This window comes from Lagenorhynchus albirostris, chromosome 1 (genome assembly GCF_949774975.1).
Source record: "Lagenorhynchus albirostris chromosome 1, mLagAlb1.1, whole genome shotgun sequence".
NCBI lineage: Eukaryota > Metazoa > Chordata > Mammalia > Artiodactyla > Delphinidae > Lagenorhynchus > Lagenorhynchus albirostris.
Window position 1 is genome coordinate 187498079 of NC_083095.1, and position 19105 is coordinate 187517183.

At 41.8% G+C, this 19105-nt stretch overlaps 1 protein-coding gene across 1 annotated transcript in view; it reads right to left on the reverse strand.

The window, feature by feature from the left end:
• Positions 1-2006: 2006 nt before the first annotated feature.
• ST8SIA6 (ST8 alpha-N-acetyl-neuraminide alpha-2,8-sialyltransferase 6) overlaps positions 2007-19105 on the reverse strand; it is a 131383-nt gene continuing 114284 nt past the window's right edge. Inside the window, exons 5-8 of the mRNA XM_060121722.1 lie at positions 10135-10279; positions 6179-6291; positions 3674-3766; positions 2007-2475 (exon numbers count right to left, since the gene is read on the reverse strand). Of these exons, the coding sequence (XP_059977705.1) occupies positions 2007-2475; positions 3674-3766; positions 6179-6291; positions 10135-10279 (820 nt within the window). The remainder of the gene's footprint in view (positions 2476-3673; positions 3767-6178; positions 6292-10134; positions 10280-19105) is intronic.

The following is a 19105-nucleotide window of genomic DNA, read 5'->3' on the forward strand; positions in this document are numbered from 1 at the left end:
TTTGTGATTAATTTGCCATGCTCAGTCTGCTCTGTTCCTATTTCTGCTCTTCTCGTGCTGGTACAAAGACGAGCACGGAAGTGTGCACGTGATTACTTATTTAAGTCAAATACCTTATGCAATGGATGCACTTATGACCTGTATTAACATGTATCATCAGGATGTAAGGGAGTTTTGCAAAATGCTAATGTTCAATGTCTCCTTAAGCTTTATTTTATATTGATGTCTTATTTCTCATGTAAATGTACACTTTTCCTTATGAGAATTAAGTTTCTCTGTGCTTTAGTTCTTACAACTTTCCTATGAAATCAACCAGCTTGGTATTATTCCCATTTCACATATGTGGGCCTAAGCCACCACCGCCATGTGCTATATCCTACCCTCACAGGGCAGATTGTGGGGCAAAGACCATGATTTACCTTCAAACAGCTTCGTTTTCACGAATCAGAATCAAGTGGACAGGGCTTCCCTGGCAGCACAGTGGTTAAGAATCCGCCTGCCAATGCAGGAGACACGGGTTCCATCCCTGGTCCGAGAAGATCCTGCATGCCGCGGAACAACTAAGCCCGTGCGCCACAACTACTGAGCCTGACCTCTAGAGCCCGTGAGCCACAACTACTGAGCCCAGGTGCCACAACTACTGAAGCCCTCACGCCTGGAGCCCGTGCTCCGCAACGAGAAGCACCGCAATGAGAAGCCCACGCACCGCAATGAAGAGCAGTCCCCGCTCGCCGCAACCAGAGAAAGCCCGTGCACAGCAATGAAGACCCAACGCAGCCAAAAACAAGAATCAAGGGGACAGCCTTCTCCCCATCATATTCCCTCTACCTAGAATCTTCTTCATTTGGTAAAGCCTTACTCCCTTTCTAGGCTTAATTCAGAAACCAGCTCTTCTCTGAAACAGACTCCACTGAAATTGACTGAATGATTCCTGCCTCTGTTCCCCATAGCTTTTGTGAGAATACTGAGCACACCCTTTCATTGTTCACAGCACACACATCTGTTTATTCCTGCACGAGTTAGTCTTTTTCTTTTCTCTCTCTTTTTGTCTGCGCTGCACGGTTTGTGGGATCTTAGGTCCCCGAGCAGGGATCGAACCCGTGGCCCACTGCAGTGGCAGCGTGGAGTCTTAACCACTGGACCACCAGGGAAGTCCCCAGGACTTAGTCATTTTTATATCCCTCTCGCAGAGCCTGGGAAAGGGTCTAGCATGAAGCAGCTGTTCAACAACCTTAGCAAAGTAAATTGTATGAGTGACCGCCACAGACAACAGGTAAGTAGAATTGTAACTATTCCTGCCCTTGAAGTAAATCCTGTCAGTGGGAGAGGAAAAGGCTTAAGAGTGAGACAGGAAGTTAATACGTATATTAAAGAGTGATCTTTAAGTGTAGATAAAGGAGGAAAAGGATTGGCCTAAATCCAACCACGACACCGGCACAGCTCAAGACACAAGTGAATGTAATTAGAGGCGTAAGGCGTTCATTCCTGCATAACCACGGGTTTCTTGTTCAATTACACAGTTTTCTTATATGCCCTCTTTAAGACAGGAAGCAAGGTGGGAACGATATTACGGATAATAGAGGCTCCTGACAGAGAAAGAATTCCAGTGGATACTGGCAGTTCAGCTGTTCTCTTCAGAAAGAGGCTTCAAGACAGCCTGCCTTTTTATTATGTCTGGTGAAGGTGAAAACGGCTGTTAAAAATATCAGCGAGGAGACATTTATGGAGTCCCTACCTCAGGCTAAATACTTGCGGAAAGTTTTCACAGATTATCAGATTCTCCTAATATGAGTTAGAGATCATGGTCCCCATTTTACAGGAAGAGGACTGAAGATCAGAACAATGAAATGAGTTGCTGAGATTGCAAACCTAGTGCCGGAGCGTTGATCCAACCAAATTCCGGGACCCTTCCTACGACTCCCTACAACCCCCTCTTCCGGTGTTTGGAACACTGACACTCACCTACTGCATTGTGTGAACATGATTCCTGTTTAAAGACATCTGGTTTAGGCTATTTCACATCTGCTAAATTGTAATCTGAGGATTCCTTTCACGTGAAGCTGGAGAATTTGTCTGTACTCCTTGGGCATCTCATGGAAACCGCGCTTAGGTAACCTGTTGTCGTAGTAGTGATGGCTGACAGGTGTGTTCTCTCCAGTTTTAGAGAAGGGCCAGAATCCATAGAGTTTCACGTTCTCGCACAGTTCAACTGCCACGCTTGTGATCATCAAGCCGGAGGACAGGCGATACTCGGTCACACCCTTAGTCCTCCAGAAGAGGGCAAGGTTTTTCAGGTACTTGGGGTGGAAAAATAAGGCTCTTTGTCTTGCTTTAGACTCCTTCAGTGTGTAGTACACCTTAAAAGAGGCCGCCGTGTTGGCCCTGAAGGAAAATGCTGGCAGAAGGACGAATGCATCTCCATAGGTTGCAACGTCCTCCAGAAATATTGTTTTCTTTTCCTTTAAGTTCCCATATCTGCCAAAGTTTTAAAACATCATGATTTTAACAGTAATCATCAAAGGAGCAGTTTTGGTAACATGAGGCTGAATGCACCACTGGCCAAAAAATAGAACCATTTATATCACTGTATCTAAAAGAGACAAACTGCAGACTCAGAAAAAACGCACATTAAGTAAGCATCTTGTAAACATCAGGGGCGAGGTCTTCATTTCTCTTTCTTGGCACATCTAGGCTCTCATTCCTACCTTCTTATGGGGCAATACCCTTACTGGACATACATTTTTTATATTATTTTATCTTCCAACTCAGTCCTTTTTTCCTAAGGTTGCTTTTTAATGATGAATTACCTTCCAAATGTATAATGCTGAAATGTTTTCTCAAACATAACACACTCTTAAAATATCTGTACATTAAAAAAATTCATTGAGCTGTACGTTTGTATATACATGTTATTATAAAATAACAGTTTCCTTTAGAAAGTCTAAAATATCTATATGCATAAAAACACACACACACACACATCTTAAATTTCCTCCATGGATTGTGACAGCTCTATGTGTTTAATTTAAATAATACCTCAGTAAATATACTGGTGTGCATGACCGCGTGTGTTTAGAAAATAAGCCTTGGGGAGACAGGTACAATATTTTATATTCTCTTAAGCCATACTAGAACTATTTGAGGGGTGTATTCTACTAATAACAATTATTAGTCACTTCGGATGAAAATAGTTGAATAAAACTATATATAGGATTTTTATTAAACAGCCAACATTTTGTAGTAGTTACACTGTGGAAAATAAAATACACGAATTATTTTTTAGTAATAAACTGCCCGAAATGAAAACTTGATTTTGCCAGGTTCTCCTAAGGGTTACTCTCTGAAGCTTCTAAATAGACTACGTTTTTTCAGGAAAGCGCTATCGAGACAAGAGTAACACTAAAATTCTGAAAGGAAATCTAAAAAAGGAACTTCACTATTAAAAAGTTCTCATTGGATTAGCAACATTCAGCTTATGACATCAGAAGTACAACTGGACATACCTCTTCTGAGCCACAACCTAAATTACCAAATATTCTTATATATTTTCCTAAAAAGCCATTCCAGCTGTATCAGAAGTCAGTCTCAGCAACAAGATTAGTGCTCAGACTAAGAAACAGGTTAAATAATAAGAAAAATGTTCTTGAACAGTTATGTAATTTGAGGTACTTACCTTAGTCTTATGATACTGGGATTTAGAGTCACCAGGTTGGTTTTAGTGCCAACATCATTGGTAACATTTCCTGTGGTTGGGGGGAGGTTACACCTGAAATTTGGAAGGAAAACTATTCTCAAAATATAACTTGTGAAAAAAAAATGTACATCCACATACATCCACACATATACATGTGATCATTCTCATTTTATTGGAGAAAATTATTGTTGTTAAGAGGACCCTCAGAATTCATCTGATTTCCATCGAAAAACAATAAGTACTGAACTCTTAGCTGGCATTTCAACACTGGATAAAATAAATGAATTTGATAAATGCTTTCAGTACTATGTAAGACCTTTATAAGTAACAAAACTAGAAATGACAATTACACCTTGCCTAGCTTTTGAAGAGTTCATGTTCCTTTTATTAAAATTATTATTTATATTAATTAGATTCCCACAGAGGCATATCACCAATTTACAGATTTTAAAAAATTGAGGCACTGCGACTAAGGTTATAATGTCTGCCAGAAGCAAAGACTATATAAAAAAAAATCAAAATTTCCTGATTCCCATATGGACTGTTTTTCCAACAAATTAAGCTGTTAATAAACAAAGCCTTAACATTCTTACAATGATGTTTTCATATTGATGTTCTCATCCTCTTTTGAGCACTATTTTGTTTTTAAATTGGAAAACAAATTAAGAATTGTAATTCTGAGTACGTGTATTCTTGTCACACAGAAAAGAGAAAGTATCATTTCAGAATTTCAAGTAGACCATTTCTTTAAAGCTATACATACAAAGGGAGCATCTCTGAGGAAGGCTGTTTAAACTTGATGTGTTCTGTAAGATGAGGTTGAAATATTCTATTCCATGCTCTATGAAATATATGGATAAATGAAACATGTACTTCTCTCACTGATAAAAAAAAGATACATCAGAAAACAAATATGGCACCTTGGGAAAAATAAATATTAATTTAGATAAGAGGCCACAGAAATGTCTTCATTAGTGGGCTTCCTGTAACAAATCTACTTTCTAGAACAGTCTCATATTCTTTTGAAGACTCAGAGATGCTTTCCAATATGGTATCACTGGAGACCCCTAGGGGAAATATTGGGTATTGTATATACACAGTACAGTAAAGCCACTCAGCCCCTATTTTTGCTCCTTACACACTTAACTGACAGCTCCCAATCTTCTGAAATGAAAAAAAAAAAAAAAAAGAGAATCAGCTTCCAGATGGTTTTATAAACTATGAAACATGTACAACCAAAACAGACATAGGCTTAAAAATTAAATAAATTTTAATGACACCAACTATGTACAGCCCCAATTTGACCTTTCAGTTTGGAAGGCTAACTTCAAAAGGAACTCTATATTCAGAAAAATGGCTGGCATCAACAAATGCAGAATCTAGAAATACACGCATTTATTTTAGAGTTATAAATTAAGTAGCTGTTGAGTTTTTTGGGTTTTTTCCCCTGCTTGTTAAACCTAAACTTGTATTTCTTATATCTGCTATAAAGTAAAGTGGATGTTTAGGAATAATATTCACCCCAGATGTTTTGGGAATTTTCAGTCTATAAAAATGTCTATTACGAGAAGAATTATTTATCTTCCTTATGGTTTTTCCATACTGAGTACTTTAACAAAATGGCTAAATCATGCAGGTATTGGCCATTTTCACATTCACCATGACGAACACATTCAATAATGGTTGGACTGCCAGGTCTGTTGTTCTGTTATTATCTTCAGCATAAAATTCTAAATGAGATTAAAGTGAGGGGGAGCTACTGATTCAGAAACATGTTTCTTTTTCATGGGCAGCATTAAATCAATAAAGCTCAAAGGATCTCCTCTGATGTATGCAATTTGTGCTCCTGAAATAGGAAGAAACGGATTTCAACTGACTTTATAAAAAGGTGCATTTCAATTGAAATCCACCCTCACAGGGATGAATCCTCTTTCCATCATATTCTGAAAGTGGAGATGCTCTGTGGCTTGTGTTATTAGTTCAGACACACAGAGAAACTACTTTTGTTTCTGTTTTGGCAAGCTAGCTTGTATTGAGATATAAACATTTTAAAAGATCAGAATTTAGAAGCTGCACATTTTTTAAAAATTTCAGCCCAGAAACCTAAATAAACATCAATGTTGTGTGGCTATACAATATCTAAGTCAGCATTTTCACAAGTATTACCTGAGAACCAAGTGTTCTTGAAATGCTCTGTTTAAGAAAAAAAAAAGTATCCTTAATATACTGAAGGCTCTGACAAGTCCTGCAGTGAAGACCCTCTTTGACTATGATCTCATGCAGGGTTTCTGGAAAGTTAAGTGACCATAGCAACATTCAGAGGAACTCATGATCCATTTAACACTTTTGGAAACACACTAGATAAATTGCAGGCTTAAGCAACAGAGTTCAAAGGTCAAAATTTACACAGAGTATCTTTAGCCTATTCATTTAAAATATCCAGCTGATCTTGGATGTCAAAGAAACCAATTCGACAGAGCTTACCTAAAAACAAAGTCAGATTTATCGATTTCGGCTCCGCAGAGAGACTGATTCAGAATCCCCCCATTTCCAACCACCGCACACTGATTGTAAGGGTACCCCACAAAAGGCTGAGTCTATCAGGAGAAAGGGAAAAACTGTCATAAAATAGCTTTAGTTTTAGAACCATAAACATCATCAGCTTAATTCAAGTAGCTTAATCTTTACACATGCTAAGGAAAGAAAAAGAACAAGAAGCAATACCACAGCATGTTAATCAACTTACGACATCATAAAAAAATCCTGTAAACCTGTTTCATTTCTCGAGAGGAATATATAGCATATCATAGATAAACATAATGTAATAATACAAAATATAATACACTTGTTCTTAAAATGTACTTTAACGTATTTTACATCACATAATTAAGTAAATAAATTGAGGATGAGAAAATCCCACATGGGCCTTTCGGACTAACAGGACCATTTCCAGCCAAAAATAGAAAAGAAAGCAATTCCAAAGTAGCATTCAATTCTCTATTCTTGGCCATAAAATTAATAGATAATTTAGTGAAAGTTCTCTGTGCTTCTAAGCAGGTAGACCTTCAGGCTCAGTGATGACAGATTTATGCCTGCGACCTCTGTACATGACCAGCCAGGGTGCTCCAGGGAGGCCCAGTAACTCTGTGCTGATTTGTTTCAAATCCATTTCTAAGGCCAGAATCATTTTTGTTTCCTCCAAGGACCCAACTGGCCGATCCCAAAAGGCTTCCCACTTTTACCAAATCCTCCGCGGTCTGAAACATAACTTTTCAATTTGATAGTGTACTTTGCCTTTGCTGGTCACTTTTCCGGAAGTAAGGATGTGACCTTCACCAGCAGCAAGGGTGTCAGCTCAGAGTTCCGCGATGATGAGGTCCTGATTCACCTGCTTTGCCTCCAGAACGTGAGTGTAGGTCCTCAGGGGCAGAGAGCATGTTTATTACTTTTCATTTCCCCTGTCTTCTACTGCAGACCTCGCCTAGAGGACCACTGCTTTTTGATGGGTGACGACTGGCCCAATGGCCACCTGGGTGCAACCCCCAGCACCACGTTGGAACCCAGCTGTACCAGCTTATGGGCACCAACTGGTAAATATTCAGGAATTTTGTGAGCCGATTGTGAAACCACTGGTAAATTACAATCGCCACGATGGGGATATTTACACTGCTACGAATCAGGGAACCCTCCTGCCCAGTGTACCAGCCCCACTGGCAACGCCCCAGGACCAGTGTGGTTCTGAGCTGCCCAGCAGATCCTGAATCACCCTGACTGCCGCGTGCTCCTGAATCTGCACTGGGAGATGCCAAGCAAGTGACGAGAACTCTCTTCCAGCACGTCTGCGTTTGTCCATGAAAATGAAAACTCATGTTGCGCTGCTGGTGCAAGAAGCGCTTTCCCGAGTCGTAACTTGTTAACACGTGGAATCCATCCAACAACCTTGCGAGCATTTTACAGATGGGAAAACGGAGGCATGAGTTTAAGGAAGGGCTAGAAAGCAGCAGAGCTGGGATTCAAAACCAGGCAGTCTGGTTCAGAGTCCATGGTCTTAACCACAACACATTATACAGGTGCTGTTTGTCATTCAAGGGGTAAAAGGTTAACTGAAGGATGTGCCTTATTTCCCTGCACAGATGTGACCCCAGCAGAGTGTCTGGCTCTTTAATGAATGGTTCCCACAGACCCTGGGCTACTTCAAATCACTGAACTCCTAGCGCAAGATATTTTCAGACCGTGTTTACTAACCGATACCACAGTAAATTCTGAATTTTACAGACAGGGCAGAATGCAAATAGGCTCTTTATGGTACAAAAGATTACTGAGGGGAACGTATCTCCAATTAAGCACTCAAAATAACGAACGTTTTTCTCTGGTTTCTTGGTCAACTGGGAGGAAAAAGTCCATATGCTTTGCTATCTTACGTTCAGTAAGAGTTCAAATAAATGACAATTTCAACGTTCCTTAAAATAAGGGTCCTAAGAAAACGCAAATCTGGGCCACTTAACTGCCTGCTTGTTGCTAACTCTGGTTGAAAACCAGCTTCGTTGTTTTCCTTTCAAGTAACTAGGCAAACCTTCGGAGTAAGTGACTTCACACCATTTCACCCAAAGCATCTATTGCGATCTGCTCGCTGTGTGCCCCACAGAACAAAGCAGGGTTGGGGTGTGGGAAGCAACCTCGGATGCTGTGTCTGTGGAAGGGGATGTTGAAGAAACACAGAAAAGTGACCTTGCTTTGCAGCTGTTACTGTATTAACTTCGGAATTTCCTCCCCCTAGTTTTAAAAAGTCAGTATTAATTTGGAAAGTGGATGCTGTTGCTAATTGCATCCAGAATTAACAAGCCTATGCTGCTAAGTTATTCTTTTCAAGGGGCCAAATCAGAAGCAAAAAAATACCTGCAGCTCCTCTGTTCTGACCAGCCTAAGGCAAGGACAACACTAGCAACAATGGCAAGAGTGAAAGAGTCGCTCTCTGTGGAAGGTCTTCCCTGATAAGGGACAGAAATATTCTTTAGTTGTTATCTTTTCAGCTATTGGTAATTTCGGTGCATCACGAGGGGATTTTCAGAATGCCGTAGGAGTTATTTTTTTGGTCCCCGTTCCCTTCCGGAAAATCTGCAATATTTTTTCTCTAACATTGTGTATTGATTTTTCGTTCATTCCCAGAAAATTATACTTCCTTTGAATTGTAATATTAAAAAAAAAATTGGAACAACGTACATGACAATAAAATAGTTGAAACAAGTCAAAGGTCCAGCAAAATGGAAATAATTGTAAGAACTGAATAGTCTACAGTTGGTAAACAGCATATATAAAGCGATCCCGTTTTGACCACTGACTTGGCCTAATTGCTTTTCATCAAATCATAAAAAGATGCCTGAGGGCTTCCCTGGTGGCGCAGTGGTTGAGAGTCCGCCTGCCGATGCAGGGGACGTGGGTTCGTGCCCCGGTCCGGGAAGATCCCACATGCCGTGGAGCGGCTGGGCCCGTGAGCCATGGCCGCTGAGCCTGCGCGTCCGGAGCCTGTGCTCCGCAATGGGAGAGGCCACAGCAGTGAGAGGCCCGCGTACCACCAAAAAAAAAAAAAAAAAAAAAAAGATGCCTGAGAGTGTAGTTCATCAGCAGTGGGATATTTTCAGGAGAAAAATTCCCCCCAAGTTTGGATTTATAGTGTAATGATACAGTATCATTACTCATTAGTTTAAATAACGAATATGTAATGAATGCATCTGTGCACTGGGGAACGCCCTAGGAGCCTGGGATACATAAGAACACAGTAGATAAAAATCCCTCTCTTGTGGAGGTTATGTTTACGGACCGCAAATTCTTATGTATTTACTTCCCAAAGACTAGTCACATAAACCTACAGTTCTTTGTGAAGGAATTGATTTAGTCACGGAAACTGACAACTGGAGGAGTCTTATTGCAGGTGAAAAATGGGCATCTTCCCAAGTCCTGGTAATTACTATGCAGAAAGCCCAAGTACCTCATCTCATTCAAGAATGAGTCATGAAGACTCATGGGCTGGAAGAGCTTATCATTTAAGATATAAATACCATTCCCCGCAGAGCCACAAGTATTCAAAACTGCCTTGGACTGCCATACGTATCTTACACAACACAACAGAGTGTGGCATTTTAATGAATTAACTGCTCCATTCTTCTATCTTTTTTTTTTTGCGGTACGCGGGCCTCTCACTGTTGTGGCCTCTCCCGTTGCGGAGCACAGGCTCCGGACGCGCAGGCTCAACGGCCATGGCTCACGGGCCCAGCCGCTCCGCGGCATGTGGGATCTTCCCGGACGGCACGAACCCGTGTCCCCTGCATCGGCAGGCGGATTCTCAACCACTGCGCCACCAGGGAAGCCCCCATTCTTATATCTTAATCTGAGCCAACATTCACCTTAAATGTTGACACAAACCACAAGAAATTCTCACTCACCACTGGCAACATATCAAAAATGTTCTCTCTGATTTGGATTTTGCTTTTACTTTCCACCTCGTAACTCACGTTAGTCCCGACGGGAGTGTTATTTTGAGAAACAATGAAGTTTTGAACGGCATCACAACACGAAGCAAGTTCCACTCTGCAAAGCATAAGGATAAAAGTGAGTCAAGGAATGAGATTAAGAAACCCAAAATAGAGACGACGATGGAAAACGCAGAAGAGGATTTTGCCATACTGACTTTCAGAGAGAAGATACCTCATTCGCAAAGATGACATTTTTATCTCATTCCATTCTAACTGTCCCTGGATGGTGCAAGAGTGCTGTGGTAGGACTAAATAGCAAAGAACATTAACGTACTTACACTCAGGCAGGGACCGAGTCACCCATAGGAAATACTGATTATATAATGGTTTAAATACAAAGACTTCTTTCTCATGATAATGTTGTAACAACAGAGAAAATGACAGAATACCTTCTAATTATTTTATTAAACAGTACAGAAGCTAAATTAAGACCAGTGTCACAAATCATCACCCAAACAATATGTAATCATTTATTATGAGACAAGTTCAATGAAAAGAAGCATCATTCAACACAGTCATTTTTTTTGAGCTTCACTGAGGTATAATTCACAAATACGTATGGGGAATTCCCTGGCGGTCCAGTGGTTAGGACTCTGCGCTTCCTAACAGGGGGTCTGGGGTTCTATCCCTGGTCGGGGAACTAAGATCCCATAAGCCTCGTGGTGCGGGCAAAAAAAAAAATTCACAAATTGTTTATGTTCATGGTTTAATATGCATACATCCTGTGCAATCATCACCATAACCACGCTAATCAACATGTCCATCACCTCGCATAGTTATCTTTTTCCTTTTTCTTCTTCTTTTTATAGTAAGAATTGAGATTTACCCTCTTAGCAAATTTCAAGTATGCAATACAGTACTGCTAACGACAACTACACTGCTGTACTTTAAGGACCGAATTTTTAAATGACGTGAATTTCAAGTTGCCATTCTTTACAGAAAGCCCAGAAAAATGTAATTTAGTACTGAACTCTATTTCCAAACTATTCCTATGGAGTGAAACCTTATTGTCAGAATGCAGACCCAGAAAGGTCCTGCCAGGGGTTGTTGGAATTTGCCCCCAACCTCTGGCAGGTGAATTCAGAACCACTCAGAATTTATATTTTGCTTATGTAATTCTCCGGGGGTGTAGACTCCATAGCGTCTCTTGATAATTATTCCACAGTTTAATCAACCTGGAAGTCAAGAGACTCTTTGATTTGCACAACTGAACTCTCTTCAGTTAAATCCACCTCCCTGGTTAGTTTTTCATAGAATCTCTCCATAAAAAACACTTCATGTAATTGAAAGCGGTAATCATCAAGCACAACTTGAACCTTTTCAATTTTGAAGCATTTAGAGAATTTCCTCTTCTCTCAGATTTTCTCCATGAGACCAGTTTTTTCATTAAGGTCACCTTGTTCATCTTTAAACCTTTACTAATTTCTCCATTTTACTTAAAAATATATATTAAAGTTGGATCCCACCATAGCACAAGGAACAGTGACTTTTCAGCAGACAGAGCTGACTGTGGTCAGTACTGATACCCTGAATTCCTAACTGGTCCTTTCCCATCGCATATTTTTTTTTATTGGTTTTTGGTCCTGAAGGGTGTACTTTTATACATGTTCCTACTGAATTTGGTTCTTTTGAAAGAATACAATGCTCTAGGCTGTCATAGTCATTTTGAATTATATTCCAGTCTCCGTGAATGCCAGTAATTCTCAGGGTATGAAAAGTCAGTGCTGTGATATTTGTACCCTAAAAATCAAGATTTTCAAATTACTTCATATCAGTTAGCTGATATTATTAAAATAGTACATTCTTACTTGAATTCTATCACCTGCTTATTATTTCTCTTTGTATTTCAGAACCTACCATTTCTAATAGCTCATGGAGACCAGACCAACAAAAGAACAAATTGAAAATGAAATGATGTGTAGTCAAAAACATGATACTAAGTATTTGAAATTATAAATTTAATTTCATAACAATTCATGTGACATATTGCAAACTCAGAAATCCTTATGTGTTTATAATTTTAAATGTCTCTTTTATGCAGCATGTTGAGAAAGGCAATGGAATAGATTCTCATTTACCTTTTACAAGTAACTTAATTTCTCTAAGGATATTTGGTGCTTGAAAGAATATTGCATCACACAAAAAAACCACTAAGCAGGGCTTCCCTGGTGGTGCAGGGGTTTAGAATCTGGCTGCCAATGCAGGGGACACAGGTTCAAGCCCTGGTCCAGGAAGATGCCACATGCCACGGAGCAACTAAGCCTGTGCACCACAACTACTGAGCCTGCGCTCTAGAGCCCGTGAGCCACAGCTACTGAGCCCGCGCACCACAACTACTGAAGCCCGTGCACCTAGAGCCCGTGCTCCTCAACAAGAGAAGCCACCGCAATGAGAAGCCCGCGCACCGCAACGAAGAGCAGCCCCCGCTCGCCGCAACTAGAGAAAGCCCGTGCGAGCAACGAAGACCCAACGCAGCCAAAAATAAATAAATAAAAATTAAAAAATGCAATTATTTAAAAAAAAAACCACTAAGCAAAGTACCGTTTGTGGGTTTTTAAACAGTTTTCTTTCTGGGAGTTCCCTGGTGGTCTAGTGGGTCGGATTCGGCGCTTTCACTACTGTGGCCCCGGCTTCAGTCCCTGGGCAGGGAACTGAGATGCTGCAAGCTGTGCAGCGTGGCCAAAATTTTTTTAAAAAATTGTTTTTTTCTGAAATTATTTTCAATTATTATATTATAAAATTTTCAAACCCTCAGGAAAGTTGAAAGAATTGGACAAGAGCATTTGAATAATGACCAGCTAGACTCTACAAGTAAGTTTTTACTATATTTGCCTTGTTGTGTATTAATCCATCAATCCATTTTTGTTGTTATAGTTATTGCAATTCAACATAAACGACAGGTGTCAGTACACCTCACCCCTAAATACTTCAGCATGTTTATCACTATTTTGTATTTTGCGGTAGAATTTACATACAATAAAACCCCAAGTGCATTCAATGAGTTTTGAGAAGTGCATATACCCCTGTAACCCAATCCCCTGTGAAGATATAGACTATTACCAACCCCACCAGATAATTCCCTCAAATTCTTTCCCAGTCCACCTCCAGCCAACCCCCACCTCAAGGCAACCACTTGTGTGATTATTTTTTACCAAACATTAGTATTGCCTGTTCCAGAATCTATATAAACATATACATATATCTATATAAATATAAATCTATATAAATCATATTAATGCAACATTGTAAATCAGCTATACTCCAATAAAAATGTTTTTAAAAATTTAATTAATTTTTTAAAAAAGAATCATATTGTATATACGCTTTTGTGTAAGGCTTCTTGCACTTGGCATAAATGTTTTTGCAATTCATGTGTGTTGCCATGTGTGTCAGTAATTTATCCCTTTTTATTGCTAGAGTAGTGTTGCACTGTCTGAATGTACCAGAATTGATTTAGCCATCCCCCCTGCACTTTTTTTTTTTTTGCGGTACGCGGGCCTCTCACTGTTGTGGCCTCTCCCGTTGCGGAGCACAGGCTCTGGACACGCAGGCTCAGAGGCCATGGCTCACGGGCCCAGCCACTCTGTGGCATGGGGGATCTTCCTGGACCGGGGTACGAACTCGTGTCCCCTGCATCGGCAGGCAGACTCTCAACCACTGCGCCACCAGGGAAGCCCCCCCACCCTGCACTTTTAAAGAAATCACTATCAAAAATCAATGTTAAATACCTAATCACTCCTAATAACATCCCAGGAAAAACATCGGAATAATTATCCAAAATGTCATTTCTGCAGCCTATGTTGGGTCACTGACTAATGGGACATTTTAAGCCTTTATAGTTAGCGGCAGAATTATAAATTTATGCTCTTTGTCATTTCCCAGGTCATCTGCAGTAAAGATCCCCATAATAGCCAGTGTTAGTATAGAGCTGAGATGCTTAGAACAAACAAAACAAAATGGAATTTTATTTCTATTATTCCATTTCCCATCATCCCTAAAAACAGAGTGAGTTCTAATCCTTGGTGACTCCAAAGTCAACTAGATGTGCTCACAATGATGGGCATGGCCATTTCCCCCTTCTTGTGTAAAAAGAGCAAGAGACATTAAGAAATGAAGGACACTTGGTATTCGCTAGATGTGATAGTGAATTTCACCTGTCAACTGAGCCAAGTCAATGCCCAGAGAGCTGGTAAAACTATTTTTGGGGTGTCTGTGAGGATGTTTCAGGAAGGATTAGCATTTGGATCGGTAGATGGAGTCAAAAAGCTCACCCTTTCCAATGCATAGTAAATATCCAACCAGACCAGCATTCACAAACTGCACCCTGGTAAAGCACTGTACACTCTCCAGAGCATTTCCACACCTATTATGACATCTGATGCCCACAACAACCAGCGAGAGAGAAAATACAATTATTCCCATTTTATTTATTTCTTAAAGTAGTAAGTAGTCTTATTTATTTATTTTTGGCTGCGTTGGGTTTTTGTTGCTGTGCGAGGGCTTTCTCTAGTTGTGGTGAGCGGGGGGCTACTCTACATTGCGGTGCTCAGGCTTCTCGTCGCGGTGGTTTCTCTTGTTGCGGAGCACGGGCTCTAGGTGCACAGGCTTCAGTAGTTGTGGCGTGTGGGCTCAGTAGTTGTGGCTCGCGTGCTCTAGAGCGCAGGCTCAGCAGTTGTGGTGCACGGGCTCAGCTGCTCCGCGGCATGTGGGATCTTCCCGGACCAGGGCTCGAACCCGTTTTCCCCTGCATTGGCAGGTGGATTCTTAGCCACTGCGCCACCAGGGAAGCCGTTTTCCCCTGCATTGGCAGGTGGATTCTTAGCCACTGTGCCACCAGGGAAGCCCCCATTCCCGTTTTAGAGATGAGAAAACTGGAGTTGAGAGAGTGTATGGGTTAGAACCAAGGCGCCCAGGTTGTTCGTGACTCCAGCTTATGTCTTTTGACATTCACTTCTTTGCAGTTTACACTACAGTATCCTGGGTGGGTAATGCTGCCATTTGAGCTTCTTCCTTTGGGATGCTTTCCATAATGGCACCAAACAACATAGCAGTTCCCAAAATTATGCTGGTAGCACCCCATTGACAGCTTGTCCAGGCATATTTCAAAGGCTGCAAAAAATTCTACATGTGAATATTCCAAACCCTCTATATAACTGAGACATTCAAGGCTCTTATTTTACATGGAGGGTTACATGATTCCCGATGGATGGGATCAAGGTTGTCAAGTGGTCCAGACAATGTGTCCTAGGATTTAATGGAAAAGAAACCCCTGGTTTACTGATGATCTAACCCTTGCTGTGTCACACCTTCAGCAACTTCCTCTATGCAATCCAGTTCCAAAAGGAAATCTAGTCCCTTCCACCCCCCCAGAAATGAATGGGGACTCTCTGTACTGCATTGATTTCCAGAACCGGAAAGAGTTCACATTCTTTCAAAAGCGCTTAACTCTCAAGAAGTAGATGGGAGTGAAGTGAGAGTGGCATGGACATATATACACTACCGAACGTAAAATACCTGGCTGGTGGGAAGCAGCCGCATAGCACAGGGAGATCGGCTCGGTGCTTTGTGACCACCTAGAGGGGTGGGATAGGGAGGGTGGGAGGGAGGTTCAAGAGGGAGGGGATATGGGGACATGTGTATGCATATGGCTGATTCATTTTGCTGTGCAACAGAAACTAACACAGTATTGTGAAGCAATGATACTCCAATAAAGATCTATTTAAAAAAAAAAGTAGGTTGGTCCTGGGAGAATCTGGCTTAATACGTTTAGCCCTGATCTATAAAGACAGAATCTGAAGATGTCCAAAGTCATCTTTGCATCACAGTTGGTCTAATGAAGTACTTTTGAGAGAGATTTTTGTTCACACTGTAGAAATTCATTTTTCTTTGCCACCCTAGGTGCTGAGTGCTTCCTCGGTTTTTATCTTTGCTTTTTTTTTTTTTGTTTTGTTTCTTTTCTTTCTGATTCATTTCAAGTCCCAGATCAAAATTCTTCTTCAGTTCTGAGCGGGATGCTTCCTGGATTTCCATGAAATGTGAAGGACGGCTTAAGGCTTGCAGTGCACAAGACACCACAGGACACTCTGAATACTAACCACCTAAGCGTCCCAGCCCAGGGCTCACAGGCCTCTCTCCTGTTTATCAAACTCCGGAGACTCCCCAATGAGTCTGTGGCAGTCAGGGTGCGGCAGAGGCTAAAGGCACTTTCCAAGTATTACTAAAGAGCTGCCTTGTTTCTGGCATCCATTCCCTAAGGTTCTAATGAGGGTCCTAGGAAAAGGGGTTTTAAAACCTAAGCACCTGCACAAATTCGAAGGACTTACTTTACCCTCCTGTGTTTTCTAACGTGGCCACATTTCTCTTCTGTCACCAAAATCACAACATACCTGGGCCAAGCAATACACCCATCGCCTCTCTTCTGTGGACGCTCCCTTTTCTGCCCTTCTTCTGTCCCTACCCCACACTATATAATTTATTGATGGACCAATCGTAACAATATCAAATATTTAGTGCCTTCTCGCTATGTGCTAAATATTTTACATATATTGTCTCAGGCGATACAATAATCCTACAAAATAGGTTCCACTGATACCTTCCAACTGAGGACAACTCAGGCTTGTAAAAGGTAAGCCGGTCACATATCACACATGTATTCGCTCACCCATTCATTCATTCGCTCATATTTATTTAGCATGTAGGCAGGCACTGAGCACTGTGCCGTCTACACACTGGTGAATAAAATAAGCGCTGTCTCTGCCTTTGCGCTGTTTATGATCTTAACGAGTAAAATGTCCTCGTTTGAGCCACCCTATCTCACTACCCAAAAGATTTTTACAGAATCTACAAATTCAAAATTGAAAGCACACTTACAAAACACAAGAGGGTGCAATGGACTCAAAGGGCCCTTTCTATCGTGTAGGTGTTGATGTCACGTCATGTACAAGACCCCAGCCCAGCCTCCGTGCACAGTCATCACGCCCCAGCGACCGTACTGGACTCTGTGTGAGTCCGTGTGTTTGCACGTGGGCCTGTGTGTGCAGCTCTGTGGTGTAGGGGCCGGGGGAAGGGAGGAGAGGAAGAATAATTTGGTGGTGGAAGTTGGGAGTAAGTCATCCCTGGACATAAGCCATTTAAGGAGTAAGATTCCCAGGTTTTAAATTGACTTGGTATAACTCAGCAGTGAACACTGGCTCACTAAAAAAGCCCACTGTGAACTGAACAATATAATAAAAGAATAGTGACCTGGGAGGAGAGGGGAGAGATGCCTTCTACTCTTTGATGCTCAAGGCCACACTCACTGTGCTTGGGTCTGGTGTAGAAACTCTGCTTCCAAAGGCACCTTGAGAAACCAGGGCCTGTCCGGAACTAATACTGTCCAGATGGGAGAAGAAGGGATTCAGTAGCTTTCTTCAAATACTGTACGGACTTGGGAGGAATTAGATTTGTGTAACTTCGAGATACCGAACCAGGACCAAAGCGTAGAACGATTCAGCCCGTAGTTACCCGACACCCACTGAGAAATGGCCATAGTTCAAGGTCATGAGCACTAAAACTTAAATATGAGGAAAGCATGGATGGACCCTGCCCTCTGGGAGTTTACTTACGTCAGGAGAGACAGACACTAAATGTGACTGGTACTTCAATATAATTTCAACGTGATACAGATAGACATCAGAAGAGGCTGTGCTAAGCGCACAGAGGAAGGGCGCTTGAACCAGCCTGGGGGCAAGGGGAAGGTTCCAAGAAGGTGTTAGTACATGCCCAGCACATAGGGGTCACAGGATAAATATGTGTTCAGTGAGTGACGAAACCCACGTTTGGGGCAAGTCACTGGACAGTAAGGGAAGGAGACCAGAGGGAGGAAAGCCAACTGCTGTTAGAGTTCACCTAGTTAAAGACCGAGGGCTTCCCTGGTGGCGCAGTGGTTCAGAGTCCGCCTGCCGATGCAGGGGACATGGGTTCATGCCCCGGTCCGGGAAGATCCCACATGCCGCGGAGCGGCTGGGCCCGTGAGCCATGGCCGCTGAGCCTGCGTGTCCGGAGCCTGTGCTCCGCAACGGGAGAGGCCACAGCAGTGAGAGGCCCGTGTATCGCACAAAAAAAAAAAAAAAAAAAAAAAAAGAAAGACTGAAAGGGCCCACAGAAAGCAAGTGATGTGAGGGTGCAAAGGGTGGGGTGGGGGAGATGTGAGACCTACTGAGATCTACTGAGTAGATGAAAGAACGAAGCGAAGAGATTAAAGTAAGGCTGACGGGAGACAGAACCATGACTCCGTCACACGATGCTCTTGTCGGTCTCCCCCTAACCCTCAACATTCCCCAGGGGAATTCACTCATTTCACAACTATTCGTCGAGAGCATCCTGTGTTTCAGGCACCGCGCTAGACCCTGGGAACAGCTCAAGGAATAAAAGAGACTCTGTCCCTGCTGTCATCTGGAACTTGGAGCAGCACAGAAGTAGAACCTGGAAGAAGCCTTCCAGGCAAAGCAATAGAGGTGATGAACAGTTGCTCACCTCTGTTCAAGAGGGGGGTCTTTTTTGTATTAAGTGTCACTGAATTGCAAGGAAAGTCTGTCCTCAGAAGGTTGTATAAGCAAAGGACAATGTAATGCCCCCTCTGGAGAGCAAGGAAAATATCGTATTCCTAAGCTTCTAAATTCCTGAAAAAGAATGGAAAGCTATTTAATCAATGCAGACAATATTTTTCAATTTTCAGTTCTCCTGTGACAGGTAATTGCAGAAGAGAGGGAGCCAGGTTAATGAGAAAGAGGAAGCTAAAGCCAAGGGAAAAAGAGAAAGACATGGACAGAGCATGAGACCAAGAAGGAAAAGAAGAGAGACAGACACGTACACGTGAAATCCGGGGAAAGCAGAGGAGAGG